Source organism: Rousettus aegyptiacus, unplaced genomic scaffold (genome assembly GCF_014176215.1).
Source record: "Rousettus aegyptiacus isolate mRouAeg1 unplaced genomic scaffold, mRouAeg1.p scaffold_m13_p_12, whole genome shotgun sequence".
Taxonomy (NCBI): domain Eukaryota; kingdom Metazoa; phylum Chordata; class Mammalia; order Chiroptera; family Pteropodidae; genus Rousettus; species Rousettus aegyptiacus.
The window spans coordinates 85,365,376-85,391,833 of NW_023416287.1; the positions used below are offsets into that span (position 1 = coordinate 85,365,376).

At 33.3% G+C, this 26,458-nt stretch overlaps 1 protein-coding gene and 1 pseudogene across 7 annotated transcripts in view; one reads left to right on the plus strand and one right to left on the minus strand.

The window, feature by feature from the left end:
- RELCH (RAB11 binding and LisH domain, coiled-coil and HEAT repeat containing) overlaps positions 1–24,251 on the plus strand; it is a 90,747-nt gene extending 66,496 nt beyond the window's left edge. Inside the window, exons 21-29 of one of the 7 annotated variants that reach the window (XM_036229071.1) lie at positions 1,185–1,291; positions 2,205–2,304; positions 6,726–6,808; positions 7,598–7,661; positions 9,067–9,205; positions 12,624–12,740; positions 16,524–16,612; positions 19,613–19,683; positions 22,557–24,251. In XM_036229071.1, the coding sequence (XP_036084964.1) occupies positions 1,185–1,291; positions 2,205–2,304; positions 6,726–6,808; positions 7,598–7,661; positions 9,067–9,205; positions 12,624–12,740; positions 16,524–16,612; positions 19,613–19,683; positions 22,557–22,677 (891 nt within the window). In that variant the 3' untranslated portion in view covers positions 22,678–24,251. Of the gene's footprint in view, positions 1–1,184; positions 1,292–2,204; positions 2,305–6,725; positions 7,394–7,597; positions 7,662–9,066; positions 9,206–12,623; positions 12,741–16,523; positions 16,613–19,612; positions 19,684–22,556 lie in introns of those variants that run through there. The other 6 variants (XM_016127427.2, XR_004953493.1, XM_036229072.1 and 3 more) reach the window with 6 other exon arrangements.
- Positions 11,996–12,114, minus strand: LOC118610239 (annotated as a pseudogene).
- Positions 24,252–26,458: the final 2,207 nt, after the last annotated feature.

Sequence of the window (26,458 nt, forward strand, 5' to 3'; positions counted from 1 at the left end):
TTTTCAGATTTTCAGTTTATTTAACAAATTTAATTATACTCTTTGTTTGACACAGTAGTTAGCTAAAGATGAGTGAAATCTCTATTTCAACTTAGGATGCTGGTTTGTCCATGTCTAAGCTTTTTACTAAGTAGAATGTCATGTTCTAAAACTGCTATACCCATCCTTTATTCATAGTGATCATCACTTCTGTCAACCCTTTATCTCTACCTCATCCTAAATTAACCTATGTAGAAAAAAAATGGTAGGTGATCATCCAGTTTTCTTATGCGATCTATTTATCATTGACCTAATGTATCTCTAATGACAAAAAACTTGATTCTAATTTATTATATATTTATTTTCTGATAGAATGTAAGATTCCTTTCCCTTACAAATTCAGGTTAATTTAACATACCACATTATTTTTTTTAACTTTCCTAATTTAGCAGGCTTGCCTTTTCTAATATATTTCTTAATAAAGTACTACATAAGAAAAAAGAAAAATATTTTCTGATTATGAAATAATGGTTCATTAAAGAAAGTTTGAAAAATATAGTAGATTATTCTTCAATCAAGAGCATGACTATTTCTTTCAAGAACATAATAATCTATATTTCAGCAAGCATGTAGTCTCTTACCACTAAGATGTTACATATATGATTTCTTAGAAATCGATTTTCTATTAGTGAGATAGCTGTTTTAGTAGTTTGTATTTTAAGTATTTAGAGCCAAAATCAATACAAACTAAAATTGATAAAATAAAAGAATATACCCTTTCATGTCCTAAAGCAAACCTATCTAATAAAACTTTCCACAGTGATGGAAATAATCTATGTCTGAGCTGTCCAGTAAGGTAGCTGCTAGCCGCACATGGCTATTAAGCATTTAAATTGTGCATAGCTAGTGCAGCTAAAGAGCCAAATCTTTTATTTTACTTAATTTCTAATTTAAATATAAATATAAATAATCACATGTGGTGAGTGGCTACCATATTGAACAGCACCAGTCTAAATCTACAAATTAAGAGCCTTTGTCTTCATACCTTTGTGATCATAAATATACTTAATAAATATCTTTAATTAAAAGGTTTCCAAATTAGGACATTTTACCTTTCTTTGGTAAAATGTCCTAATGATAGGAAAATATAGTTTTAGTTCTACTTGATTGCTCGGAACTTCATCGCCGGTCCTTTTCCTCTGTAGGAAGAAGACCGGAAACTGTTGGTTGGATTCTTAGAAGATGTGATGACCCTGCTTTCGTTATCTCATGCTCCTCTTGATAGCTTGAAGGCCTCTTTTGTGGAACTGGGGTAAAATAATAGCTTAGAGTTTTTAAAAAGTTCTGTAAAGTTTTTAAATATTTTGTAATCAGTACATTATAATAAATGAGTCGGGGAGAGGATACAGACATAGGTTTTCTTTAAATTAGTGGAGAAATAAAGTCAAATACAAATTTGAAGAAAATTTAGCTTTCCCAAACCTGAAAGAGGAGCCCCAAGTGAAAAGCCAGGTCATTAGGCTCCTGTTCCTTTCCTCTCGATTTGCTTAATCCCGCTCATAATCCCATCATCTGTTGCTAAAGTAGTTTGAATCCATGCATTTATTAATAACATTGTCTTGCATTGTGTTGGACTTCACAGCCAACTTACCCTGTCCTATAGATGATTTGAGTTATTTGATCCTACAACAACTGTACGGCATAGATAAGACATGTATTGCTTCTTTAATTTAGATAGATTCGAAATTAAGATCCCCAGAGGTTGTAAATTACCCATCTGACTCTTAGTCCAGTGCTCTTTCTTTTTTGTTTCTCATAGGTAAATTTTATTTTTCTTTATTTTTTAAATAATTTTATCTTTTATGCTATTAAAGAGTTGAAATTTCAGTCATAATTGCAAATGCTTAGAGAAGCTAAAAGTATAATTCCTGATTATGCTAAAAGTTTGTGGTTTATAGGGTGCCTTCTTTTTTTAAAGAATCTTAGATGTAACCTGTTAAACCATATGAAGTAATTCCATATGTTTTACCAATATTTTATCATTAATATTCCTTATAAATATAGTATTTTACAGTATACCAGTAAGGCACTGTGGCGCTCACTTTTTTCCTTTTTTTTTTTTAATTGAAGATATGATTTAAATATTTTTTTCATTTTGTCCCTCCATCTACCTTTCCCTCCTCCCTCCCGGCTCTCACTTTTAACACTGATTTTTCTTCTTTCAGTGCAAATCCAGCCTACCATGAGTTACTGCTAACTGTTTTATGGTATGGTGTGGTCCATACTTCAGCCCTTGTGAGGTGTACTGCTGCTAGAATGTTTGAGGTATGTAAACAAATGCTTCTGTTGGTTCAGATATTAATGATGTTTCTCAGGAAGAGGGAAAAGGGAATTTTTTTTAAAAGGCTTTATATACTATATTATATTGATGCATATTTTATGATATTGAACGATATCTAGTTGTGTACTGTGTGATGGGGCAGAAATTTAGCTTTGACATATTTAAGAATGTTTTCTAGCTTTGATGGTTCCTGGAATGTTTTTCTATTATCAGTTCAATTTCTCAAATGATTCTTTTTTAAAATTTCTATCCTATTTAAATCTTTCTGATAATACTTTTCTATTTACTGAGGTATATGGCTACTAAAATAAACTAAAGCAATACAGAATAGTTTTTAAGTTGTAAAATATAATTGGATTCATGAGTACCATTAAAAAATTAGTCATTGCAATTATGGAAATATTTATTCTGTTGATTACTCCTGCTTTATGATTCCCTCACATATCATATATGGAATAACATCCATATAGATTATCAGCCCATAGATTTATAAGAGTGAATAAACTGTTTATATAATTTAACTGGATTTTCTCAAATTGCCACCTACTCAAGTTAAGTATGAAAATTGAAATACCTATTTTATATACCCATTGTAAAGGAAAATTATGTCATCGCCTAGTGTGTGTGTATATATATTTTTTTATATTTCAAAAACTTGTATTCGAGCACTGAAATTGGTTTGGAGTATTTCTGATTGCTGACGTCTTGCCACGAAGCCAGAGTGCCTGGGTTCAGTTTCTGTCTCTGTCACTTAGTGGCAAGTTCACACTTCTCTGTGCCTTAGTTTCCTCATCTACAAAATGAAGATGATAATAAGTATCCATCCCAAAGGATTTTTGTTAATATTAAGAATTAATACCTTTTGAAGTCCTTAAAACAGTGACTGGCACATAATAGCTTAAGAAATGTTAACTATCATTGTTTTTTTTTAATTTATGCTATTCACAAAATAATGTAATAGTTTAGGGAACATATATTTATTCAAACTAAAATGACCCTAATAATCATGTGATTCTTAAAATATCTTAAAGCATTTATTTCCGTAAGAACTGAATAATTCAATTCTTTCTGAATTTCAGAATTTTTCCACAATTTAAGATAAATTGCCATTTAAAGGATAGAGCACTTTAAAATATATACCTTCTAAAACTTTTAAATATATAAAATAGATTCACGGAATCTAAAGAAAATTTTATTATGATCAGAAGATTGAAAATTTTCTGTCCATGTTATTCCCTCAGTTATTTTACATATTTGATTTAAAAAAACAAAAACAAAAACCTGTAATCAAGTATTCTTTGTCAAGGTGAATGCCAAATCACCATTCAGTTTGATGTCTAGTATAGATTCCTTCTAGGTGTAAATAATTTTTGATTATTCAGTGTGCTTAAATAGTCTTTACCATGAAAGAAAAAAGTTTTTCTCTATTCTCTTCCTTCCCCCAAAAAGGAAAAGGCATCCTTTTAAATGAAGAGCTTTTTCTTTAATATGTTTACTTCATAGGATTTTATTCTAAGACTATAAAAGTTATTATTGCTTTATCTTAAACCATTTGTTTCTAAAATATATGTATGTGCCAGTGAAGCTATCATATAAGTGAAAATAATTTAAATAAATCAAATGTAGTGTCCTCCCTTTTTATTCGTTTTTGAGTTGTTCTGCCTTATTTCTTACACGTGGCTTTTGTCTGGTTTTGGTGTCTGTGCTCGCTGGCAGTGCTGGATTGGAACCTGTTCCCAAGCTTAAGTAGTTTTCCGTGTTCCCTCACGTTGATTATGAACTAAGTCTAATTTGAGAGATTATTTCAATATCATTTAAAATTTATTTATGATAAAAAAAACTTACTGAGCATGCCAATAAAAGTCATCAGTAGAAAAAATTAAAGTTACTTTTTTGTCAGTGACCCCTATTTTAAACAAAATTGTATTAAGGGAATACATATATTTCATAAGATCTCTTTTGATGCTAATACTTTATAATTTACAGTTATGCCTACTTCCCCCCTAAATGAGTTAATTCAAATTAAAAACATTAAAAAAGGACACTTAAATTTTTTTTTAATGTGAAACCAGAAACTGTTGAGGAGAAATCAAAAATCGTTATACCAGGAACATAATATAAGATACTTCAGTGAAATTAAATACTAAATTTAGCTCCGAATTTTCGGACAGCAGGACGAAAAGGGGAAACCCAGTCAGTCGTACTAGTCTCATTGTTAAATATGAGACAATATGGTACTTTTGAAGTAGCAAATTATTATTAAAATTGATGTATAAGGAGACTTTATTATGTGACTCCCTATGACTTGGATTTCCCAAAAGATGCAGAGAAGGAAGAACTTCATATCACAATCATAAGGGAATTGAGCATGTAACATTGGACCACGGCTCCCAGAAGGCCTGGGCTTTAAGACAGATGTGGTCTGTCCATTTTCCAGCTCCACTTCTAAAACCCTGGAAGAGTTACTTAACTTCTCTAAGGCTCTAAGGCTCATTTCTTCATCTGTTAAAATATTGTTAATAATTGTACTTGCCAGATCAAATGATATATTATAAATTAATAACTCTTAAATATTCCCTCCAGAGCAAGGAAAAATTAACTTGTCACCTAGATTATCCTTTTGTTTTTTTGTTTGTTTGTTTTTTAATGCTTTTTAGCTGGCACAAATTAGCAGACATTTCAAAATACACTGTACTGATTCAGATCTAAGCTATCTTATTTATAAAATGATGCAGAGATAAGAGTTTTATTTATAAAAGAGTATTCGAACTTCTTGTCCCTATTTCTTTCTACCTGACATCAGTTAATGTTTAAGGTAGTAACAAAAGTTCTTATGTCATTTTATTCCTTCCTGATTACCTATGGTTTTTTACAAAAGTTATTTCAGAATATTGATGTAGATTCTAAAGTGAATTAGTTGTTAAATGGCAACAGATTATTGTAAAATTAAGAATCTTCCCATAACGTGAGCTCTGCACTCTGACATACTGTGTAGGAAGAATGTGTTAACATATGCACAGTGTTGGGATTTTGTTACTAAAAATTCCATGGCATCGTTTTTCTTCCAGGAGGACTAGTGAAAAGAATATTTAGCATTTATGATTCATTTCTATTTACCTTCTGAAGTTGAAAATTTGGGATTAGAACATTGCCCTTCTCTATTGAACTCATAAAACTCAGTAATTTTTATAAAAAAAAAAAGACAAGATTTATACTTCTCAATATTGTTCTCTTGTTCTTTGATATAGAGTTGGTTGCTAAATGGATTGCTTTTATTATTAGACTATAGAGATGATCTCATTGTACTTATCATATATACTTTTTTTATTTACTTGAGCTCTAAAAGAAATGTAAAACAAAGAACTGTTTGTAAATGTTAACTCCTCAGACCAGCCAAAAAAGTTTTTTGTTTTTTAAATATATTTTTTATTGAGATAACATTGGTTTATACCATTATATAAATTTCAGATATGCAGTATTATAAATCGGCATCTGTATGTACCATATCATGCTCACCACCAAGTCTAGTTTCCATCCATCACCTTAAAATAAAAAAAAAATCGTAATTAAGAATTTTCCCAAATATCTCACAAATCTTATATCCTTGGAGCACTTATAATAAGTAAACTCATATTTCTGAATCTCTAGTCTTTGTCAGACACAATATTTAGGAGTATTATGTGCAGTTGGTAGCCTAAGGATCCTTTAAGGTAGACGACAGCATCACCATTTTCAGATGAGAAAACTGAGTTTCAAGAGATTGTGTAATAATGTATCTAAGGCCAAATGGCTAATAAGTGGAGAGCTAGAGTCTAAACCCAGATCTGATTCCACATGTAATACTTTCTGCTAGGCTGTATTATATCTGTCTACCTCAAAATAGAAAGTTGTGTAACAGGTTGGGGATTTTCCTATGTGATTTTAAAATGTACTTGCTATAGAACAATCAGACGCAATTTAGTGGTGGTTGCTAGCCATTTGAGTTTGGTTTAAAAACGGTTCAGTTTGTACCTTGTTGGTCATAATAAAATTACACCAGATTTACTTAAAGAATTTTAATCATAGAACTCAGTATGTGTCTTCTTTTAAGTTTTTTTTTTTTTTAAGGAAATCTTTCTTTCAAATTACATTTTAATTGAACGTGGAAATTGCATAGACTATTTGACCAAAAGTACAAACTGCATTATATTGGTGACAGACTGCTAGGCTATTTAAGCTTCATTTTCCTCCTAAGCATTCTCTGCCTTTATAAAGCACTCTAGTAGCAATATTTGCTTAGCTTCTAATTTTGTTTTTGCTTTTGTGTTTTCTCTCTTTCTCTTGGTTATTCCTTTCTACTCCCCATGGCGTTGTGTTTGCTCTTTCCATGTATCGCCTGTGAATACCCCCTGCGCTGACCAATCAGCTGTTGGTGAAGGGGGTGAATGAAACTCTGGTAGCTCAGAGGGTTGTTCCTGCTCTCATTACTCTCTCCAGTGACCCCGAAATGTAAGTGTGGTCCCTGCCTTTTACATTCAGCATCCCTTTCAAAATGCGCCTGTCAAGAAGTAACCATCAGCTTTTAAATTCATTGAAAAATATAATTATCTCTATGCAATGATAATGTTGGAGTATGCTTCTTGATTTGAAACTTTATCATGCTGCTATTCATGTACCTTTAAGTCAAGCTTCACAGAAGCCTAGTTTGGAGGCCATATATTAAAAAGAGAAATTTTCATAGTTTTCATCCTCAATAAATATTTCCAAAACTTAAAACATGCTGATGGACTATTTCTTCCAAGCCAAGAAGGGATGCTCTGCTAATCTCGCTAACATGTTGTTACCAGTAAGTACAGTGGCATGAACCAAAGGCTTAACATTTTAATGTCTCGAGTGGGTGACTAAACCAAGAAAGGCCAATGAGTCTGCCTGCCCATCCTCAGTCACAGCTAACCCAGTTCTCATTCCAGTTTACCAAACCATTTTTTATTGCATGTTGACTGGTTTACAGCTGACTCTTCGAGGCATGAGTGAAGCGTTAGTTGACAAGCGGGTTGCTCCGGCCCTTGTTACCTTGTCCAGTGATCCTGAATTGTGAGTTTCACAGACTGCGACCTTAAGTTATCCTGTCTGTCTTTTTGAGCATTCTTCTTGGTCTGCTTTTTTAAAATTTAATTTGTCATTGCTAGAGACTAATACGGTATATTTATCTTGTATTTATTTTGATATACATTTTAATGATGATTAGTTTTCCATCTCAAAGAAAACCTCAGTTCCTTTCTTTTTTAATTCTAACAGCTCTGTCAGGATTGCCACAATTCCAGCTTTTGGCACTATTATGGAAACAGTTATTCAAAGAGAGGTAGGAAATGATTGAACTTTATCTATGTATTGTCGACATGATAGTAACACATTTCCCATACAGATAGCCAGTAGCAGGGTCAGGGAGCGTCACACCTTTCATTTCATTTCTTAGCTGTGAACCAGAAGAGAATCTCAGTATTTGTAAACAAAATAGCCAACCCAGAGTGTATTTTCATATCCTTAGGAAATCTCTACACTTCTCCATTAGAAAATTAAGTAAAAGCCAACTCTCAGATATTCTATTTTAAGCCTAGCTGGATATTGCAGTTTTGGATAAACCTTCAAACCAGATCTAGCTCCAAAGCCTTCTGTCCTTTAGTAGTAGACCTGTGGACAGTCTGCATAAATTACTGATTGCCAGTTTGTGCAGATTTGAAGACTATTTTGTCAGATAACTTTGGGAACACGGTTTTACAAATGGAGGCTAGGGGCAGCAATATTCTCCTGTGTCTTTGATATCAAGCTGCAAGTCATTTCACAGCACACAACACTGTGACAACCCTGCGTCATGCTGTCTGCAGGATATTACCAAGGTCATCCTCCCCAAAAGTGTACTTCAGTTCACAAACTTATTTAATTTCAAGTTTGTTATGTTCCACCTGCAACATTAACTATAAGACATTTCTCAAAATTAGTATCAAACTTTCATTCTTTATTACCAGTAGGACATGTCGTTATGTAAAAGAAAAACACTGTAGATTAGAAAATAAATTTTTTGTAGCCATATTACTTAGCAACTTAAATGGAAAACTAGATTTTCATCTAGAAAACGCCAAAAAAAAAGGAAAACTATTTTGTAAAATTCCTTTGTCATATAGATTTTTTTATAACAAAAATAATTTAGTTGTCAATAGAAAAAATGTTTTCAATTTTTCGCTGATATATTTCACTGGCGAAGTGACATAAAAAAAAAGCACATCATTCTGCAAAGCTTGCAGTCTTGGCAGAATTTCAACATGTTCTTAAATTCTAAAATAAAAACGTCTTTTAGGGAAATGTGATGAGTAAGATATAAGTCATTAATGACTCAGAGCTCTCAGAGGTGAGTAACTGGGTAACTTACACTAATTTAGGAATTATAATTTAGATATAAAATCATCATAAATTTATCTCTTTCCCTAAATATTATGGAGTCTTTTCATTTGTTTTTAGGTAGCCAGGTAATATTTTATTTTCAAAAAACAAAAAATCAGAAATTAACAAGCATAAACAAAAATGTAAAACCTTTTTCTGAGACGAAAAACTAAATAAGTACTTCTTTATTTTCTAATTTCTACTATCATGTTGATATGAAACAGTTGAATACAATGCTGCAAGCCATGTTTAATGTGTATCGTTCTCTTTAACAACTCTACCCAGTTGTTAATATTTTCTAAAATGACTGTACAATATCCAATTTTAAGTTGCTGGAAAGAGTGAAAATGCAGTTGGCTTCTTTCCTGGAAGATCCTCAGTATCAAGACCAATATGCTTTGCATACAGAAATCATAAAAACGTTTGGTAGAGTTGGACCTAATGCAGAACCGCGGTTCCGAGATGAGTGTAAGTTGCATTTTTCTACCTTTTCTCCTGAATTGTAATGTAATCAAAGCCACACATGTCTCTGAGCATTTGTCATGCGTTAAAGCCTTTCTTCACTTTATCTTTAGTGTACTGATAGCTAAAACTGAAACGGTTGGTTGTTGAGAATTGCTCAGTATTACTACTACTAGATGGCTTTTTATACCGTATACTGATTGCTGTAAGATATATTGAAAAGTAACTCAATTTCAAGTTATTTTAAAAACATTTCTTAATCACTACGCTGTCTTATATTTAAAGCTTATTATTTAATTCTTATTTTTAAAGAAATTTTTATGTTTCTGGATGTATTTTTATGAAAAATATGCATTTCTTCCACTTAGTATGCCATTCAGCTATTATGTATTATTTTTTAATTTGCAGCTTGTTGACCTGTTAAATGATCTGCATGATTATCTGCTAAAACATTTTCTCTTGTTTCTGTATATTTTTTATTGCGGGCCTCAACCTTTATGACAGCAATTTCTTTGGGTGGCATCAAAGCATCCAGTAATTATTATTCTAAACATATGCCAATTATCACTGCTATAACTTTAATCTTTTTATTTTTAGCAGTTTGATATGCTGTAGAGAGGACTTCAAGTTTGATTTCTTAAGTCAGTTTGCTTTCTAGTATAAAATTGGATTCTCCCACAGACTAGTTATTGCATATCCAGCCCAGTATTTTTTTTTAATTAATTAATTTATTTTTTATGGTGACATTGGTAAACGAAGTCCAATAAGTTTCATCTGTACACTTTAACAGTAAGGCAGATATATACTTGCACTGTGTGTTCACCTCCCAGTTAGAGTTCTTTCTGTCACCACCAGCTTGGTATTTTTAAGATAAGATTCCTCAACAAAAAATACTGTTAGGATTTGGATTGCAGTGTTCAAAAGGTCTGTTGAGGTCATAAACATTTATTGAGCTATAGAAACACAATCACGAGATTATTTTTCAATGAGTAACATGAGGAGAAAGTAACAATATTTTATAATTAGGTGACAGAAAAAGGTTTGGCATTTCAGTTAGCAATAGAGACAATTCCACATGTGGTAACGTCTGATTTGCAGGCGAACATAGTAGAAACTCCAAAGGTGCTTTACCTAACTCTGGAGAGGCTGTAATTGCTCTGAAGCTGTGAGCCTTGGCTCCTTGGTCAAGGAGTAGGCTGAACTGGCAGTGGGTCTTTGGTGTACGCTACATAGTTGAGTTAACTCTCTAAACGTGATCGAACCTTCCTGAGTATGTTCAGAAGGAAGAGTTTCATGTCTCAGAGAAGAAAGAAATTTTCATAGTGGCCTCAAAATAATAATTAAAGGTTGGCTTGCAAAAATATGAAGACTAGAAATTTCCACTGCTTGAATAGGTATAATAAACCATTGTCCCGTAAGCTCTCTACAACTTAGTGTGTACCCAACAAGTATGTCTTATACAGTCTCCTTCCACATGCTGGCACAAGCAGACTTTTTTTTTAACACAATTTTTTTTTCTTTTGTACTTACTACCCACTCAAGTGACTTCCCTTTTACTTTACAACTTTAGCCCAAGGAATTTAATGTTCTGTGTTAATAAGATTAATGTAGATAAAAGTAAAAGTAGATATTGACAAGGATACTATATTGTTATTCATTTATTTATGGACACTTCCCTTTAGGAGCATAGGGGAAGGACAGAGAATTCCTCTAAATCTCTCATGGGTGATAATGTCTTCCTTGGAGTGGCATTTTGGATATTTATTTCTCTATTTCTTAGAGAATAGAGGACTTTAGTTCTTCCAATGGCCCTTTTTCTTTCCCAGTTCTTAGTTATAATAGGACCTATTGGTCTTGATTTTATTTCAGGGGTCGTTTGTTTTATCTGGAACATGATACAGTTTTTTGTTTGTTTTCAGAAGCTTTTTTATTTTGTAAGGCTCTCTGAAAATGTTCAGTCATACATTGGAGATTTTCTAACCCGGCAATTTTACATCATATTAGTTTTATTCAAAGTTTCTTATTTCAAATCGGAGTTCGTGTACAAAAAGAAAGGATAAAAGTACCTTAACTCAGAATATTTCTTGAAAGTTTACTTCAATTTTTATAAATCCTCATATTGATTTATCTTTATTTCATTTGCAGTTTTTAATCTTTGTCCAATCTGCCCTTAAGACAAAGGCTTCTGCAATGGCCTTATATTGTATATTTCCTATTTTCCTTGGCAACTGAAGGTCAGATGTAGAATTATGCACATCTAGGTTATTAAATCTTTTAACCATTTATCTCCATCGGAGGGGTTCACAATTAAGTGAATTAATTGGTACAGATATGTTAGCCCAGGATAATACGTATTTATATAATAAAATGTTGAATTCTGTAGTAGATTTCTGTCTGTCGTCTGGGATTTAGGAAGATCCTTAATTATAGCCTTTAACTGGCTCTGGACTAAAGCTGAAAGTTAACTTCTGTAGATCTCTTTTCTAGTTAAGCAGTTTTAAGGAGATACGGTGCAAGGTGGTTGTTGAATTTCTAAGAAAAACATTGAGGAAAGGATTGCTTGTGTAGGAGGTCAGAGAAGGAGCAGGAGGGATAAAGAGGCCATGTGTCAGTGGATAAACACGTGCAAGGAAGGTTAAGTTTTAAAAGGTTTGGACAGAAATAAAGTAGAGAATTTTGAGAGAAACTATCTTAAAGCCAGCAGTAGCTCTTTATTTATTTATTCATTTATTTTTTTAGTTAAGGCAACCCTCACAGATTGCAAGGACCTTGTCAGTTTACAGTCCCTTATTTTTATGCCTACAGCACCTGGTCTTCCTAGGTGGTCTCCCATCCAAGTGCTAATCAGGCCCGACCCTGCTTAGCTTCCTGGATCAGACGGGATCGGGCTTGTTCAGGGTGGCATGGCCATAGGCACCAGTGCTATTTGACATTGGTCTTTGCTAAAAATTTGAGAAACTAAAGCTAATAATAATTTTATGAAGGAGTGAAATAATTTGATGTTGAAAAAGAATATGCTACATTTATCTTTTGTTTAATAGGAATGGTAATACCTGATTTTTCTTAAAAAATTTATTTTTAAAGATAATAGTAACACAAGAGGTAGGTTATTTATATTCGTTTATTAGTTTTCATTTTTCAGGTTGGAAAATTAAATTACAGCGAGGCCAAAGACCTGTACAGCCTCATAACGAAGTTACAGTGACAGTGCTATAACCTTCCTCCCAAATCCCAGATCACTGCCCTGAAAAGCATGCTTTCTTCCCCGGTAAGAGAAGGCAAGCATAGGGTGATCTTTTGGAAATCATCTAGAATTAGAATGAAATTTTGTAAATTAAAATGAAAAATTAGTTTTTAAGATGTATGAGTGTTGTGTGTGCACGCTTCGGATAAAAACGTAACAATTTCTTTTTCTTTTTTCCAGTTGTTTTGCCACATTTGCATAAGTTAGCCTTGGTGAACAACTTACAAATTGTGGATTCTAAGAGGCTGGATATTGCTACTCATCTTTTTGAAGCCTACAGTGCACTTTCCTGTTGTTGTATCCTTGATTAATGTGTGTCTGTATTTATATAACAAATCTTAAAGTGAACATCAGTTGCTAAAGGTTAAGAAGAACATTTATCTTTAACTTAAATAAGGATTGCAGAAAACCAAAAGTTTGATTTAATTTGCCTCACTTCTTACTCTGGCCATCTCATAATTTTACAAGATAATTTTAAGTCCTCAGTGCTTATATGTTCTATATTTTTAAAAACACTGACTAAAGTTTTATTTATGTCAATTGGCTATATAACTGAGTAAAAAATGAATTCTAGCTGAGGCTTCTGTTAATCAAAAGGAAAACTGGTATGTGTCCTAGTGGTTGGGTTTTTCAGTGAATGTTTAACTGTCTGTAACCAGTGGAATACTATGAATTCCTCTTACAGAGATGTCACTCATTGAAAAATTACAGTGCCAATATGGCGAATCATCCGTGGTAATGGAAGAAGTGGAGGAAAACTCAGAGATATTTAACCGATGTCAACCACTGCATTTTACAAATTATTAAACTGAAACATGGCATTAGTGACTTTTTCTGGGTTTTTTTGTAGTTAAAAAGCAAAACTAATATGGGAACAGAGAACTTTAGCTATCCTTGTAAATGTTCTTCTTACTATCGTAGGCCCAGTAAAATAAAACTAAGAAGGAAGTAAAGATAAATATGAGCAAAGTAAGTGAACTCCAGCTTCGAGGCTTGCCCGTTAAAAGGCAGGTGAGTTCAAGAAAGGGGGAATAAGATTTAAAAAAGAGTGAAAGGCTGAATACTCAAACAGAACTATAAAAGTAGATGCTAGATAACATAATCAGAATTATGATTATGACAGAAAAAATGGCAGCAGAGAGAGGTTTCTAGTGATTCATTGGAGAAGATAAGATAGAGGACAAAGGGAGAGTTCCAATTAAGACAAGTCGTTTTCAAAATGCCACTGACACTCATTGGCACTGGATTCTTGACTGGAATGTTCCAATGGAAGGTTAATTTTGATTAGAATAAATCAAATAGAGAAAGTAGAACCTTAGAGCTATTAGTTAAGGAGCTATTTGTCTTTTTGGAAATGTTAAAACTTGAAGTTGGATGCATGGTTGAGAGCATTTTATTTCAGGAATCTACTACAGATTTTTCATCTGAAAAATGATGTAAGCCATGTATTTTGTGTAATACAGATTATAAAATGTGCAGAGACACCATATTTTGCTCATTTGTACCTCAGCTATCCATATAACTGTAATTATCCATAGTCCTTCTTTAAATTTAATTCCACTAAAAGGAGAACTTATTATCATTCTTGATTTATCTCGTTGGCATTTTCAACTTATAGAAAATAGAGGAAGCAAAAAGAGGAAGCGATATTCTGAATTAGCAAGGAAGAACTGTTTAGTAATGGAGAAGTGACAGGACCCTTACAAGAAAGTAATTTTGGCATCTCAGAGTTTGTATTTCAAAGGAAGAATATATTGGTATATTTATACCTGTTGCCTAGACTTTTAGAAAATAGATGTTTAAAAACTGAAGCAAAAAGTCCTGTACATTCTTAAATGGCAGAGAGTTTCTAAAGGAATATGCCCCAAGGAAAATGGGAAAGTCAAAAGATCAAAAATGTTAGCTCTGTAAAGCTAAATTTTTTTAAGTGGGCAGGGCAGCAGTTTCTAAAGCGCATAGAAGTCTGTACAGAAGGAACATTAATGTGTGTTTAAGTATGTACAGAATATTATTAGAGTAAATACAGATTAAGTCTTTATACCAGTACAGTAAGGGGAAGAACCGTCTTAACAATAGACCCTGTTCAAGTACTAAAAATGTTAGTTCTGCATGAGTCAGAACCTGCACTTATGTCAACAGGATGGTGTGGCCACTATTAAAGTCACATAGTCCAGACCCATTCAGCTGTTTCGTTGCAGTCCAAGCTCATAGAACACGAGAATGTTCCTTTCAACAGTGACATGATATTTTAATAAGGACCATGGAAAAGCTATAGTGTTTAACATCTGGCATAGTAATAAGTCAAAAAATCATTTTTTAAAACAGTTTTGAAAGAATTTAGAAATGTTTGAGTTGAGAGATGGCTTGGATTTGGAAACATAATTAAAAATTATTTTAAAGGTTATTATAGAAGAAAGGTTGGGCACCTATAGGGCACACCTGTAACTGAGGCGCAGAGGTCACAGAGCGGCCGGTTTTATTAGGAAAACTTTCTGACTGAGCTATCTACAAGTGCAGTGATATCTCATGAAGCCGTGAGTGTCTGTCACGGTTAGCGTCAGAGGCCTAATGACTACCATTTACAGATGAGGTAAAGGCGGTTCCTAGTACAAGATAAGACTAAATGACCTCAATGTCTTCAACCCTTAAGAAAGGCTGACTCCATGGAGGAAAGAGAGGACCAGTTAGATAAAGAGGAGAATGAATTCCCTTTTACCTCTAGATAAGACCATCTTCAGTTTCTCAGTCCATGACCATATTTCTCTAAATGAGACTCTTAACTGCTGATCCAAAGATCACTCATGATTACACCTTGGTGGTACCTTCTCCATATCTGGCAAATAAGATGACATAACTGTTAGGTCGCAGCCCTCTATAGGGATTTGGTTCAACCAAATAATGTCTAAATTTTTAGTACTGCCTATTTATAAGTCACTTGTTTATAGGAGCTTTGTTTACAAACAACTTTTATTTATAATTCTTTTTAAGGCCATAGTTTTTTATTATACTGATTTTTTTTTTACTTAATGAAATTTATTAATTGTTTTCCCAAAGTAACTCATCTTTATAATGAAACTCATTTACTGGCATTTTTCACTCGAATATTGATATACTAAATAAGAACTATTTTTAAATGGCTAGCAACTATGATAAGTTGAAAATGTGTCAGGATTGATGTGAATAAACAAGGTGAATTATATTCTTAAAAAATGGATCTGCTTTCCTGATTCATTTGAATGTCAAAATAATCAACTAAAACTCAAAGAAGATGAGGAAATGTAATTAGTACTAAACTTACATTATTGCAGTAAAAGCTCTCTTACCCAATTCAATTAGGACCAATAATAAATCAGTTTAATAGGATGGTTAAAGCAAGAAATCAGAAGAATGATATATACCTAAGATAACTTATTTTAATTTAAAATACATAAATTTTATTTTACCAATATTCTGAGGTAGAGATATTTCTTCTGTTTGAGTCTGATAATTAGAGTTAAACATCATCTTTCTTAGATAAACTATATGTATAATTAATTGTCTATGATTTTCAGTTTAAGTTTCTTTAAAGAGGATCCAGAAACATTTCTCATACTGGGTATAGAATTTTTCCTAATCTTTATTTTTCCTAGTCTTTTACAGTTGTCTCATATATACATAATTAAACAGCAGCTTTTTAAGCAGTTGGCCTTTATCCTCAAACTGTTTTTCATTCCTCAAACTGTCAACTTAATTGTCATGGAAACATCATTTTCTTTTTATATTTACTTCATACTAATTTAAATATACAATTAAATAATTTTTTACAGTCATTTCATATGTTTATATAATTTAATTTAATTATGTAATGTTACAATAATGAACACCACTAACATAAAGAAATGGGTGGGAATAGACACAATTGACTCTTAAGAAGTTACTAACTCAACAAGTGTGAATCACACCCAAGGGGAGCCTGTTTGCTCTAAGTGATCCACATGCCATCGGCATCATTTAAGAGAGCGCTTCCTTTGTATTATTCTGTTGTTCTATTGGACATACCAGTTCGTTTTTTTTAAATTCCCTTAACTGCATTGTCTCAAGTCATTTCGGAGGATTTAATGGTTAATCACTTTTTACCTGGTCTCAGATGTTTACGGACCGACATGGAACATCTTTCTCCAGAGCATGAGGTAAGCTGCTGTGATGGTAAAGTTGCTGTGATTATCAGTGTTCATGTGTTTCAGCATCTCCTGTACCGACTTCTCTTCCTCGTGCTGTGAGGCGCGGTAATGATACCTGTGCTTATTTTTTTTTAATCAGTTCAGTGTCATTTATAGATTAATTTATGAGTTATGAGAGCTTGAGCAGCTCCTTTAGCATGTTTGAGCCTCTTTAATTCTGTACAGTAGAGATCAGATACTCTTCCTTCGTTGAATATAATTAGAATTTAATAAGGTGTTGTACATGAAATGCTTCTTATCTTTAAAATGCTATACAATGTTATCTGACCATCAACATTCTTAGAAGCAAGATTTCTATTTTCTGTTTCCTCATAACTTTCATACGCTTACCTTCCTGTTTCCTCCAAAACCATGTTCATCATTTATTTCTTATTCGATATCTTCAACCTGTCTTTCTACACCTTTTTTTAATATCATGGCTGACTCGCCCCTCTTACAGGAAACAAAACAACAAAAACAAAAACTTCGCTTCATCCCCCTCCCAGCGCTTTTTCCTCCCGAGAGTCTTCACCCCCCGTCTCAGCTTGCACACTGTCATGGGTACATCTCTCTGATCCAGTGAAACTGCGGCCCCTCAGATCACTGTGATCAAAGTGCCACACCGAAAGGCTATTTCTCAGACTCGATGGGAGTGCATAGGAGCATATACACTTTTTATCCATATCTTTGGCAACACCTGGTACTCAAGACTTTTTCCTGATTATTTTCAAACTTGAGCATCCTTTGTATGTTTATTAATTAGTTAGGTTCTTCGATCAAAGCCTGTTCAGGTTTTTTGCCCATTTTTCATTTGGGTTGTCTTTCTCGCTGTTATTTCCTCAAAGTTTTTTAATGCATTTGGAATACCAGTATTTTGTCAGTTTTGTGTTTCATGAATCTTTTTCAAATTGTGATGTCTTTTCACATTTTTCACATCTTTGAGCACTGATTCTTAATTTTGAATAGTTAAATTGATTCATCGTTTCCAAAAGACATGATCCCCCATACATTCTTCTGAAATGCTTGAAGTTGTATTTTTACAATAAAAACCACGATCCAGGTGGATTTTTATGTATGGTGCAAGGTAGAGCTCCCATTACATTTTTTTTCTGTATAGGTAATCGTTCGTCCCATTATTGTTTATCAAACAGCTCATCTTGTTTACGAGTGAGCAGTGCTGTCTCTGTCGCATAAGGAGTGTCCGTGTGCACTCGTGTCCATTGCTAGGTCTCTTGGTCACTTATTGGAACAAGGATACACATTCTTCATACTGTGGCCTCGTTAAAAAGTCCTGAGATCTCATAGAGCAGGTACAACATTGTGGCCTTTTTCTAGAACTGTTCATGACCCTTAGCTTTTTCATGTAAATTTTAGCATTATCTTACCAGGTTCCAAGAAAAATCTCGTTCAGATTCTTATTGGAATTGAATAGATTCTATAAATTAATTTAGGAAGACATCATCTTCATGATATTAAGTCTTCTCTTCAGAATATGCTATTTCTTACATTTTTTTTAGATCTCCTTTAATGTCTTTCAATAAAGTTTTGTAGTTTCATCTGAGAAATTGTTATATCTTATCTCTGTAATGTTAAATTATATATTTTTAACCCTTTCTTGCTGTCGCATAAAAATACATATAACTTTTGTATGTTGAAATTACATCTAGCCAACCTGAGAAACTTTTTTATTATTAATTCTAATAGTAAAATGTCTGTGGATTTTGTGTTTATGTTTTATATGCAGAAAAGTCATCTGCAAATAATATATTCTTTTCTTTATTTTTTTCTTTTGTCTTACTTTAGGATCTGTATTGCTGTCTCTTTTTCACTTCCGATATTAACTTGTTTCTTTTTAAAATTGTTTTTGATAGAGATTTATTGATTTTATTAATTTTTCCAAATATTGAACTTTTGGCTATATATTTTTTCCCTGTTTCCTGTTTCGCTGATTTCTATTTTCATCTTTATTTCCTTTCGCTTTCTTTAGGTTTAGTTTTTTTTTTTTTTTCCTAATTTCTTAAGGAAGAATCGTAGATTTCTTACGTTTTAACTTTTCTTTATTTCTAACACATGAGTTTAAGGCTGCTCAGAAAACTTCAATGTAAATCGTAAAGTGCTTCACCTTGGCCTCCTAGTACCCCTAACTGGCTCAGTGTTCTTTCCAAAGCCTTTATAACCTTCTAATGTATGATCAAATTTACCTCTTTGTGTTTATTGTCTAGAACATAAGAGCATAAGCTCTCACAAGGAAGGAATGTTGTCCGTTTTATTTGCCACTTTCTTTATGTCTAAAAAGGTGCCTGGCACATAGTAGGTTACAGTAAATATTTGTTGTTCGGTGACCTCCATGTCCAAGCATAGGCCCAAAATATTCAGGAAGGCCCTTCAGTTTCTGGTGTGGTTGCCAGCAATAGGAACAGCTTCTTAGATCCCTCCACCCCTTCCATCGCTCCCTGCAAAAACGATGGTAACTCTTACACTCCCTCCCACTGTATTCCTGACTATATTTTAGTAGCCACAGACCTACACCTGGTCTAGACATTAAAATAAAGCATCTTATGGTTTTTGCAACCTGGAGAAAGCACAGAGATATGAGACAGAACAGCTTTTACTGGGAAAATATGTGCATGACCATGGTATGTGTGTACGTTGATGTACAGATGTATAAAAACTTTACTTTTAACATTAGACGGTAGAGAAAACTAAGGGAGAATGGGAATCGGATTTAGAGGAAAGGTTAGTGAAAATCAAGATGAATTGAGTTATCTGATTGAGATCTTTTAAAAAGTTATTTCCCCCCAATCTAGCAATCTAATGTGAATTCCTTTAACAAAATAACCTGCCAAAACTTCAAATCTTTAATTAATATATCAGCTTATGAGAATATTAAAACTTAACTTAAAAACTTTAGATCACCCATAGCATTTCACTTTGTCAGCTGGATTTCACTAAAGTCATTTTTTTAATCAGGTTATTTTAAGTTCCATGATAAAAGAATGTGAACAAAAAGTAGAGAACAAGACCGTCCAAGAGCCTCAAGGGTAAGACATTAATTCTTTATTTAAGGCTTCATGTTAACCTTAATTTCTCTAAATTTTTTATTCGTGGATATTATCTTTTATTTTATGTTATTTTGTAGTCGTTTATCTGGAAGACAAGAAAATTCTTTAGCAGTTCGCAAATGCTAGTCCATAAACCATCTACTTCAGAATTATCCAAGGAATTAAAAATTTGAATCTCTACCCTATTCTCTGTACCTGATTCAGCCTAGAGATCTGTATGTTTAAAAGCTGCCAAAGAGATTCTGATACGTAGCTGAGTTTGGGAATCACTGGTCAAATAGTGTCTTAGAAATTTGTGACAGGAGTTTGTTTGTCAGATATAACTTAATGTACTGCATAAAGGATTCTAAATTTGTCATTGTTCTAGTCACACGCTTCCAATTAGCTGAACTAATCAGAATTCAAAGATTTCAGTGAAATTACAATCTGAACACAGATGTGAAAGAGTAACGTTGGGCATTCAGGAGAGGAAGTAATTTGCAAACAGACTGTATACTCTTAACTTGAGCAGTTAATCTTAAATGGACTGTTACATAAAGAGCTCAAAGGTGTTTCCTTTATAAAGCTGACTGCCAGGAATGTTTCATCTATTAAGCTGGGTGCACACGCGCATGTGTGCATGTGTGCGCGCGCACACGCGCACACACACACACACACAGCACACACTTGCCTCTTCCTGTGTGTCAGAAACCCTATCTTTAGTCCCCTAGGGTGATAGGAACTCGTTTACAATTTTAACCATGAAAACTTAAAACAGTAAAAACCCTTGGATAGGTTTCTATTCTGAATACAAAATCCATATTAACAGCAAAGCAAATACTTCTGTTCATTGATCATACATTAAATATTAAGATTATCTGGTGCCTTATTCGTTTCAAATGTGAAAAGTTGGGACAAAATTCAGAAGAATTATATACCAAATTTAGAAATTTTATGAATTAGTGTGCAGAAATTTTAAAAAAAAGTATTTTATTTATTTTTAAAAACTTATTTTAGAGAATTTCAAATAAACATAAGAATAAACAGGTAATATAATGAATTTTTATGTACTCATCACTCAGCTTCAACAATTATCAACTTATAGTCAATTTTATTTGATTCATACCCTACCACTTTACCCCTCCCATATTCTGTTTTTTAAAACAAAAACACAATACCAATGAAAACAAGAATTAGAGCAAAAACAAGAATTGGAGTGCTGTTTTTCTTGAATGCCATGCACATTTTATCTTGTAGGGTAGCAAGTGGCCATGGAAGATTTTTGAGAAGGGGTGGAATATGAAGAATTGATGTTTTTTCAGAAGTTAATCTGATAATACAGTAAAACCAAATTTAAGACTCTTGGAATAATTCAGTATTGCCAATAGAAATAAAAATAAATGATAGAGAGATGTGTCATAGAATAATCCACAGGATTTGATGGTTGGTCTGAAAAGGAAAGAGAGCCATTACGTTCACTGTTGGGAAGAGAGGAAAAAATGGTAAACCCACTAGCAAAGAAATAGACATGTCGACTTATTTCTAAAGATAGTGTATGAAAAATAGCTTGAGATGTTGGCTCTACCTAGCAAACAATAGGGCCCTCAGGAAAAGGGTTGTGATTCAATGCATATTGAATAAGGAGTTATTCTTATGGAGATGATACTTGAAGTTTTGAAGAACCAAAAGCCAAAATGCTCAACATTGTGGAGGATTACTTTGTGGGAAGAGAAAGTCAGCAGGAGAAAAGTAGTCGGAGACAAAGGGAGAGACAAGTCGGTACACCACCAGAAGGGCAATGGGAAGAGGGGATTGTTAAGATGGGAGCTGGGTTCAGGTATTTAACCGAGTGATTCCCCATGCACACCTCTAAGGACTACACAGAACCAGAAGTCTTGATGACAGCACATGCTTTATCTGGATAGCCAGCGGACATCTGTCGAGCTCCCGCACCCTGTCACTCATTCCCCTTGACATGCTCAGACATATTCTCTTATTTAATTCTCAGGATAGTTTGCAGTAGGAGTCGCAGTCTGTGTTTTACAGGTGAGGAAGCTGAATCAGATTGAAAGCATCTTGGTCAAAGCCATAAGGCCAATACACTGAGTCTGTTACAGCACAGTTATTGGGTCACTGAAAAATTATACTTGATCGATATTCTGTTCAGTAGTGTGATAAGTCAGCCATCTTTAGTAGTTGATTAGATTGTGTTTACTCCCTACACAGAAGGTTGGTCAAAAAGAAGAAATGGATATGAAATTGTTGATTGAAACCAATACAACTCGCAGTGGAGGGCATATCCCCTTCCCCCCAAAAATAATAATATGTCAGAGGATTGTCGTTAACACAGTGTAGTACGATTTAATGTACTCCTTTGTGAAAATGGGGCTAATACCTTGCAGGGTTGCTCTAAGAATTAAATGAAGTGATGCTGATGATAAGAATAACCGCCGACACTCACACCATGTAGTATGTGCCTGGCGCAGCTCATAAGCACTTTACACTTGTATAAGCCTAAGTAGCCCTATGAGGTAGGTAGTAGAATTATCATCATTTTACAGATGAGGATTATATTACAGATGGGGTTGAACAACTTACCCAAGGTCAGACAGCTGGTAAATGACAGAGCCCAGGTCCGGTCTCGTTCCACACTTGCTCCTAACCACTGCGCCATACTGCTCCCTTTACTATGAACAATGAACACCGCTCCCAACCAGTGCATAAAAACTCCTCTCCATAAATATTCGCTTCCCTTTCGTGATACCAGTTCAGAATGTATTTCTTAACGTCATACTACAGAAGAAATGAAAAAAAAAAAAATGGATATTTCAGTTTTAAATAGCTTTATATGAATTTTGAAATTTCTTTTCTAGCTCAATGTCAATTGCTGCAAGCTTAGTGAGTGAAGATACAAAGACCAAGTTTCTGAACAAAATGGGTCAGTTGACAACATCGGGGGCCATGTTGGCCAATGTGTTTCAGAGAAAGAAGTAAAAGCCGGAAGGAAGCCCCCAGCAAACACTACGGCGGACCCCAAGCAGACCGGTTCCTTGTACTTGAAGTACTTGCCTTTTTTATTTCTTTGTCTTACGTTCTTGCATTATAATTTTATCCTAACCTCCAAAGATATTTGCACTGCTTTTGATTATTGCTGTATATCTGTTAATTTTGGAGTTATAACTGTGGAGATAGAAAACTGAGTCGACAGTCTGTACCAAGTCCCTCTTTTATGTTCTTGTCTTTCAGAATAATTTTTTTATATATATATATAGTGAAGAGTTGTTTTTTTTAATTTTTGGATGGGATATTAGCAAATATCTGTATTATACACTAAGCTATTACAATGGTACTTAAAATAATGTAAATTTGAAGTCATTGTTATAAAATAATAAAAGTGGAGATTACTTAAGTATTTAAATTATGAAAGAATAATGCAGACTTTTTATTGTTTCTTAACTGACTAGAAAGAGCCACCAGCATTACTCTGTGCCTTTTGGACTTTAGTTTGTGTGTCTGTAGGAACTGTGTGCATTCCATTCACACAGTATTTATAATACTGTGATGAATTTGAATTACAGATCCTACAGTAATTAGATAATAACGAAACCTTCAGCATTTCAGAGCTCTCATGACTATTCTTTAAGTGCTATTTAAACCTCCCCAGCACTTACATGCACGTAATGGGCTTACCTGAGGAAAGGCAGCACACAGCATGGGGAGGGGTGTGACCAAGGTGAATTTCACAAACTGGTGTGGAGTAGATCTAAATATTCAAGATGAATGTAAGTGAGAAGAGCTAATAAGTGTGAAAATTGTTTCCCAACCGAAGAAAATACAGTTCAAATCTGAAATGTAACACTTATTTATATAAAACATTTTATTTAAGATATTTTCTAATGGTTTTAATTTCAGAAATTATCTTTTCATTCTGTGTTACAGAAAAGTACCGAAAAGTTAAGGACATTTAGGGGGCTGCTTTTTTCCCTCTGAATTATAAATGACATTGGCTAAATTATTATCGGTTAGTTAACACCTTGTCCCCTAAAGTCAGTGACTATGCTTGTGTTCGATATGTATTACATAGAGTCTTAAGTCAGTGTACAGGTCTACCGAAATATGACAGTTGTCTGTAAAGTAACACAACTTGTAGAGAAGAGTGGTACCAGATGTAGAAGGGGAAGATGGGTTTGAGGGGTTAATGTGAGGCCTTTTCGAAAAATGAATATTTTAATAAAGAGAATTCTCGTTTGAGCACAGTCGATGCACCTAGGCGATTCTCTTGTTCGTTGTATAAACTGGTTTAATACACTTGAAGCATCATAGCTGGGTTACATTCACCTCTTGGGAAAGCTACCTTACCACACCTTCAAGCTTATAAATTGCTCTGGGCAAAGCCATTTTAAAAGTTCATTCTGAAATTATTTCTTTTTACCTGCAGTGAAAATGGTTGATAACTAACTAGTCTTTCTGGAAACTGTTGGATACTAGGCATTCCTGAGAAATTGAAAGTGGCTACCTTTCATGTCAAAAATGTTGATCTATTATAAATAAAACGTTTTTGCATACTTGTTTTTGGCTGTGTGTACTTATTTTCATTTCAAAACACTACATCCTGTATGCAAGCAAAGGGAAGTGAGAAAGCGTATATTCATTAAAATGTACTAATATGTTATTTTAGGAATATAATCTATATGAATGACCTATTTTAATTTACTACAAAAAGATTGCTACTGGAAAACTACATTTCAGAGGTGATTTAAAGGAAAATGTTTAAACTCATTTGTTTTGAACAATAGTAGAGTAAGTATGTTTGTTCCCAGGTAAATATAAGTATTTTTATTGTGATAATTTTTATTAATTTGCGAATCCATTTACCTAAATGCTAATGCAACAGCTACTGAGATATACATTTCAAGTGAGTCTCCTTTATTATGCTGTTAAAAATCTAAATGTCAGTAAGATAATATTTATTTTTAGTAAAATATGAGTTCTTTAAAGATAAGACAGACAGTAATCAATGAGATTGAGTGTGTTCTTCCAAAACAAGCCGCAAAACTCCATGCTTTTTTTAAACAAGTGACAATGATATGAGTTTAAGAATTCACTTCACAAGTAACTACTTTTGCAAAGTAATGAAAGGCTAATTTGATATTATGCCTGTGTTTCAAATGCAAGCCAGAGATTTAAATTTTTCGTAAGTTCGGAAGTGCTATAGTCACCAATTTTGCTGAATAATTCCAAGAACAATGCTTGAATGGTAGCAGTAGTTATCTCTGCACATAAATGTCTTTGACTTTTATGCGTTTACACCAGTCACCCCTTTTGAAAGATTACTTTGCTAAACATCAAATTGACTTAGAACCTGAATGACATTTTAAGTAATTTTAATGGGATCTCAAATCATGGTGCTATGAAATTTCTTAGAGAAAACAAAAATTGGTTCAAATAAATAGTCTCTGATAAAATTTAGAGTAAGGCGAGATTGGTATGTATTGAATTGTCTTTTCATAGCCCCAATTTTTAAGATAACCTATATGGACTGTGATCTAAACTTCGAGGACCTAACTTCCTCTAGATACTACCTTGTTGATCTTTGAACTGTGGTAGTTAACTACATACAGCTAACATTTTGTACTGGTACCAATTTCTTAACTATTTTTTGTGTAAAGAATGTATATTTAAAGAGCTTTGTAATTAGCAATTTTAATTCCTAAAATTCTCCAGATCGGCTAAGTAACAAAATCCAACTTTATGTTGGATGTTAACTCTCTTACGAGCAAACTATGAAATAAATTTAGCCTTTTGTATGAATAGACATGTTCTGGAAAGTTCTAATGTAACTTGGCAATGTCCTTGTTTTCGTTAATATTTTATTTCAGTACTTTTAAAAAATAACATTTTAACATTTTAAAGTATATGCTACTAATCAAAAATAATAATTTATCTGGAAGACCTCTGCACATTGGCAAAATAATTGGATTTTGGCTATTTTCATGCTACATAAGGGTGTTCTGTGTGCCTTACATCTGAGGAATCAGTGCTTTAATCATAATCTCAGAGTGGCATGTCCGATGGTTCATGTATTTCCTTTGGAACTAATTGCAAGAAACTGCTTCGATTGCCTTCTCTATGGTTTATTTTGTTTGCATCTTTAAAACAAATCTTAAAAATTTGTATTCACTGTAAGAACAACCAATTATAAAGTACAAAACAATTTATGTAAACCTAACACAGTAGTAAAAAAACCATTATGTTTTTTTGCTAGTATGTACATAATTCCTTTAGTTCATCGTGGTGAGGAATATAAATTACTTGCTTTTCTCCAAAGAGTCTTCAATAATATCTGGAAAATTTTGTCCACAGCATTTCTATATAGAAACTGTATTACTATTTTAGTTCCTTTTATTCCATTGAAGATTAATCTATTTATTTCCATTAGATCATTGCATAAATAGACTTCCTGAGGAAGTCTATGAACTGGCATTTTGTGTTATATGTTTTAGGTATGAAATCCTTTGTCAGTGATGTTATTTAGAATTGTCATTTGTTGAGAGCAGTCTACTTTTTAAAATTTTAAACTGTCTTATTGGAAAAGTAACTCAAACTGTTGGCATTTGCAACCTTAGATATTTTCAGGATACATATTTTCAGTGAAGCTGAAAATACAAATTTCTCTGTATAAAATACACATTGCTAAGTAGAGTAGCATAAATCAGCTTCGATTTCATAGATGTTTTATCTTTGTTTCTGGTAATTACTTGACAATTAAATTTTT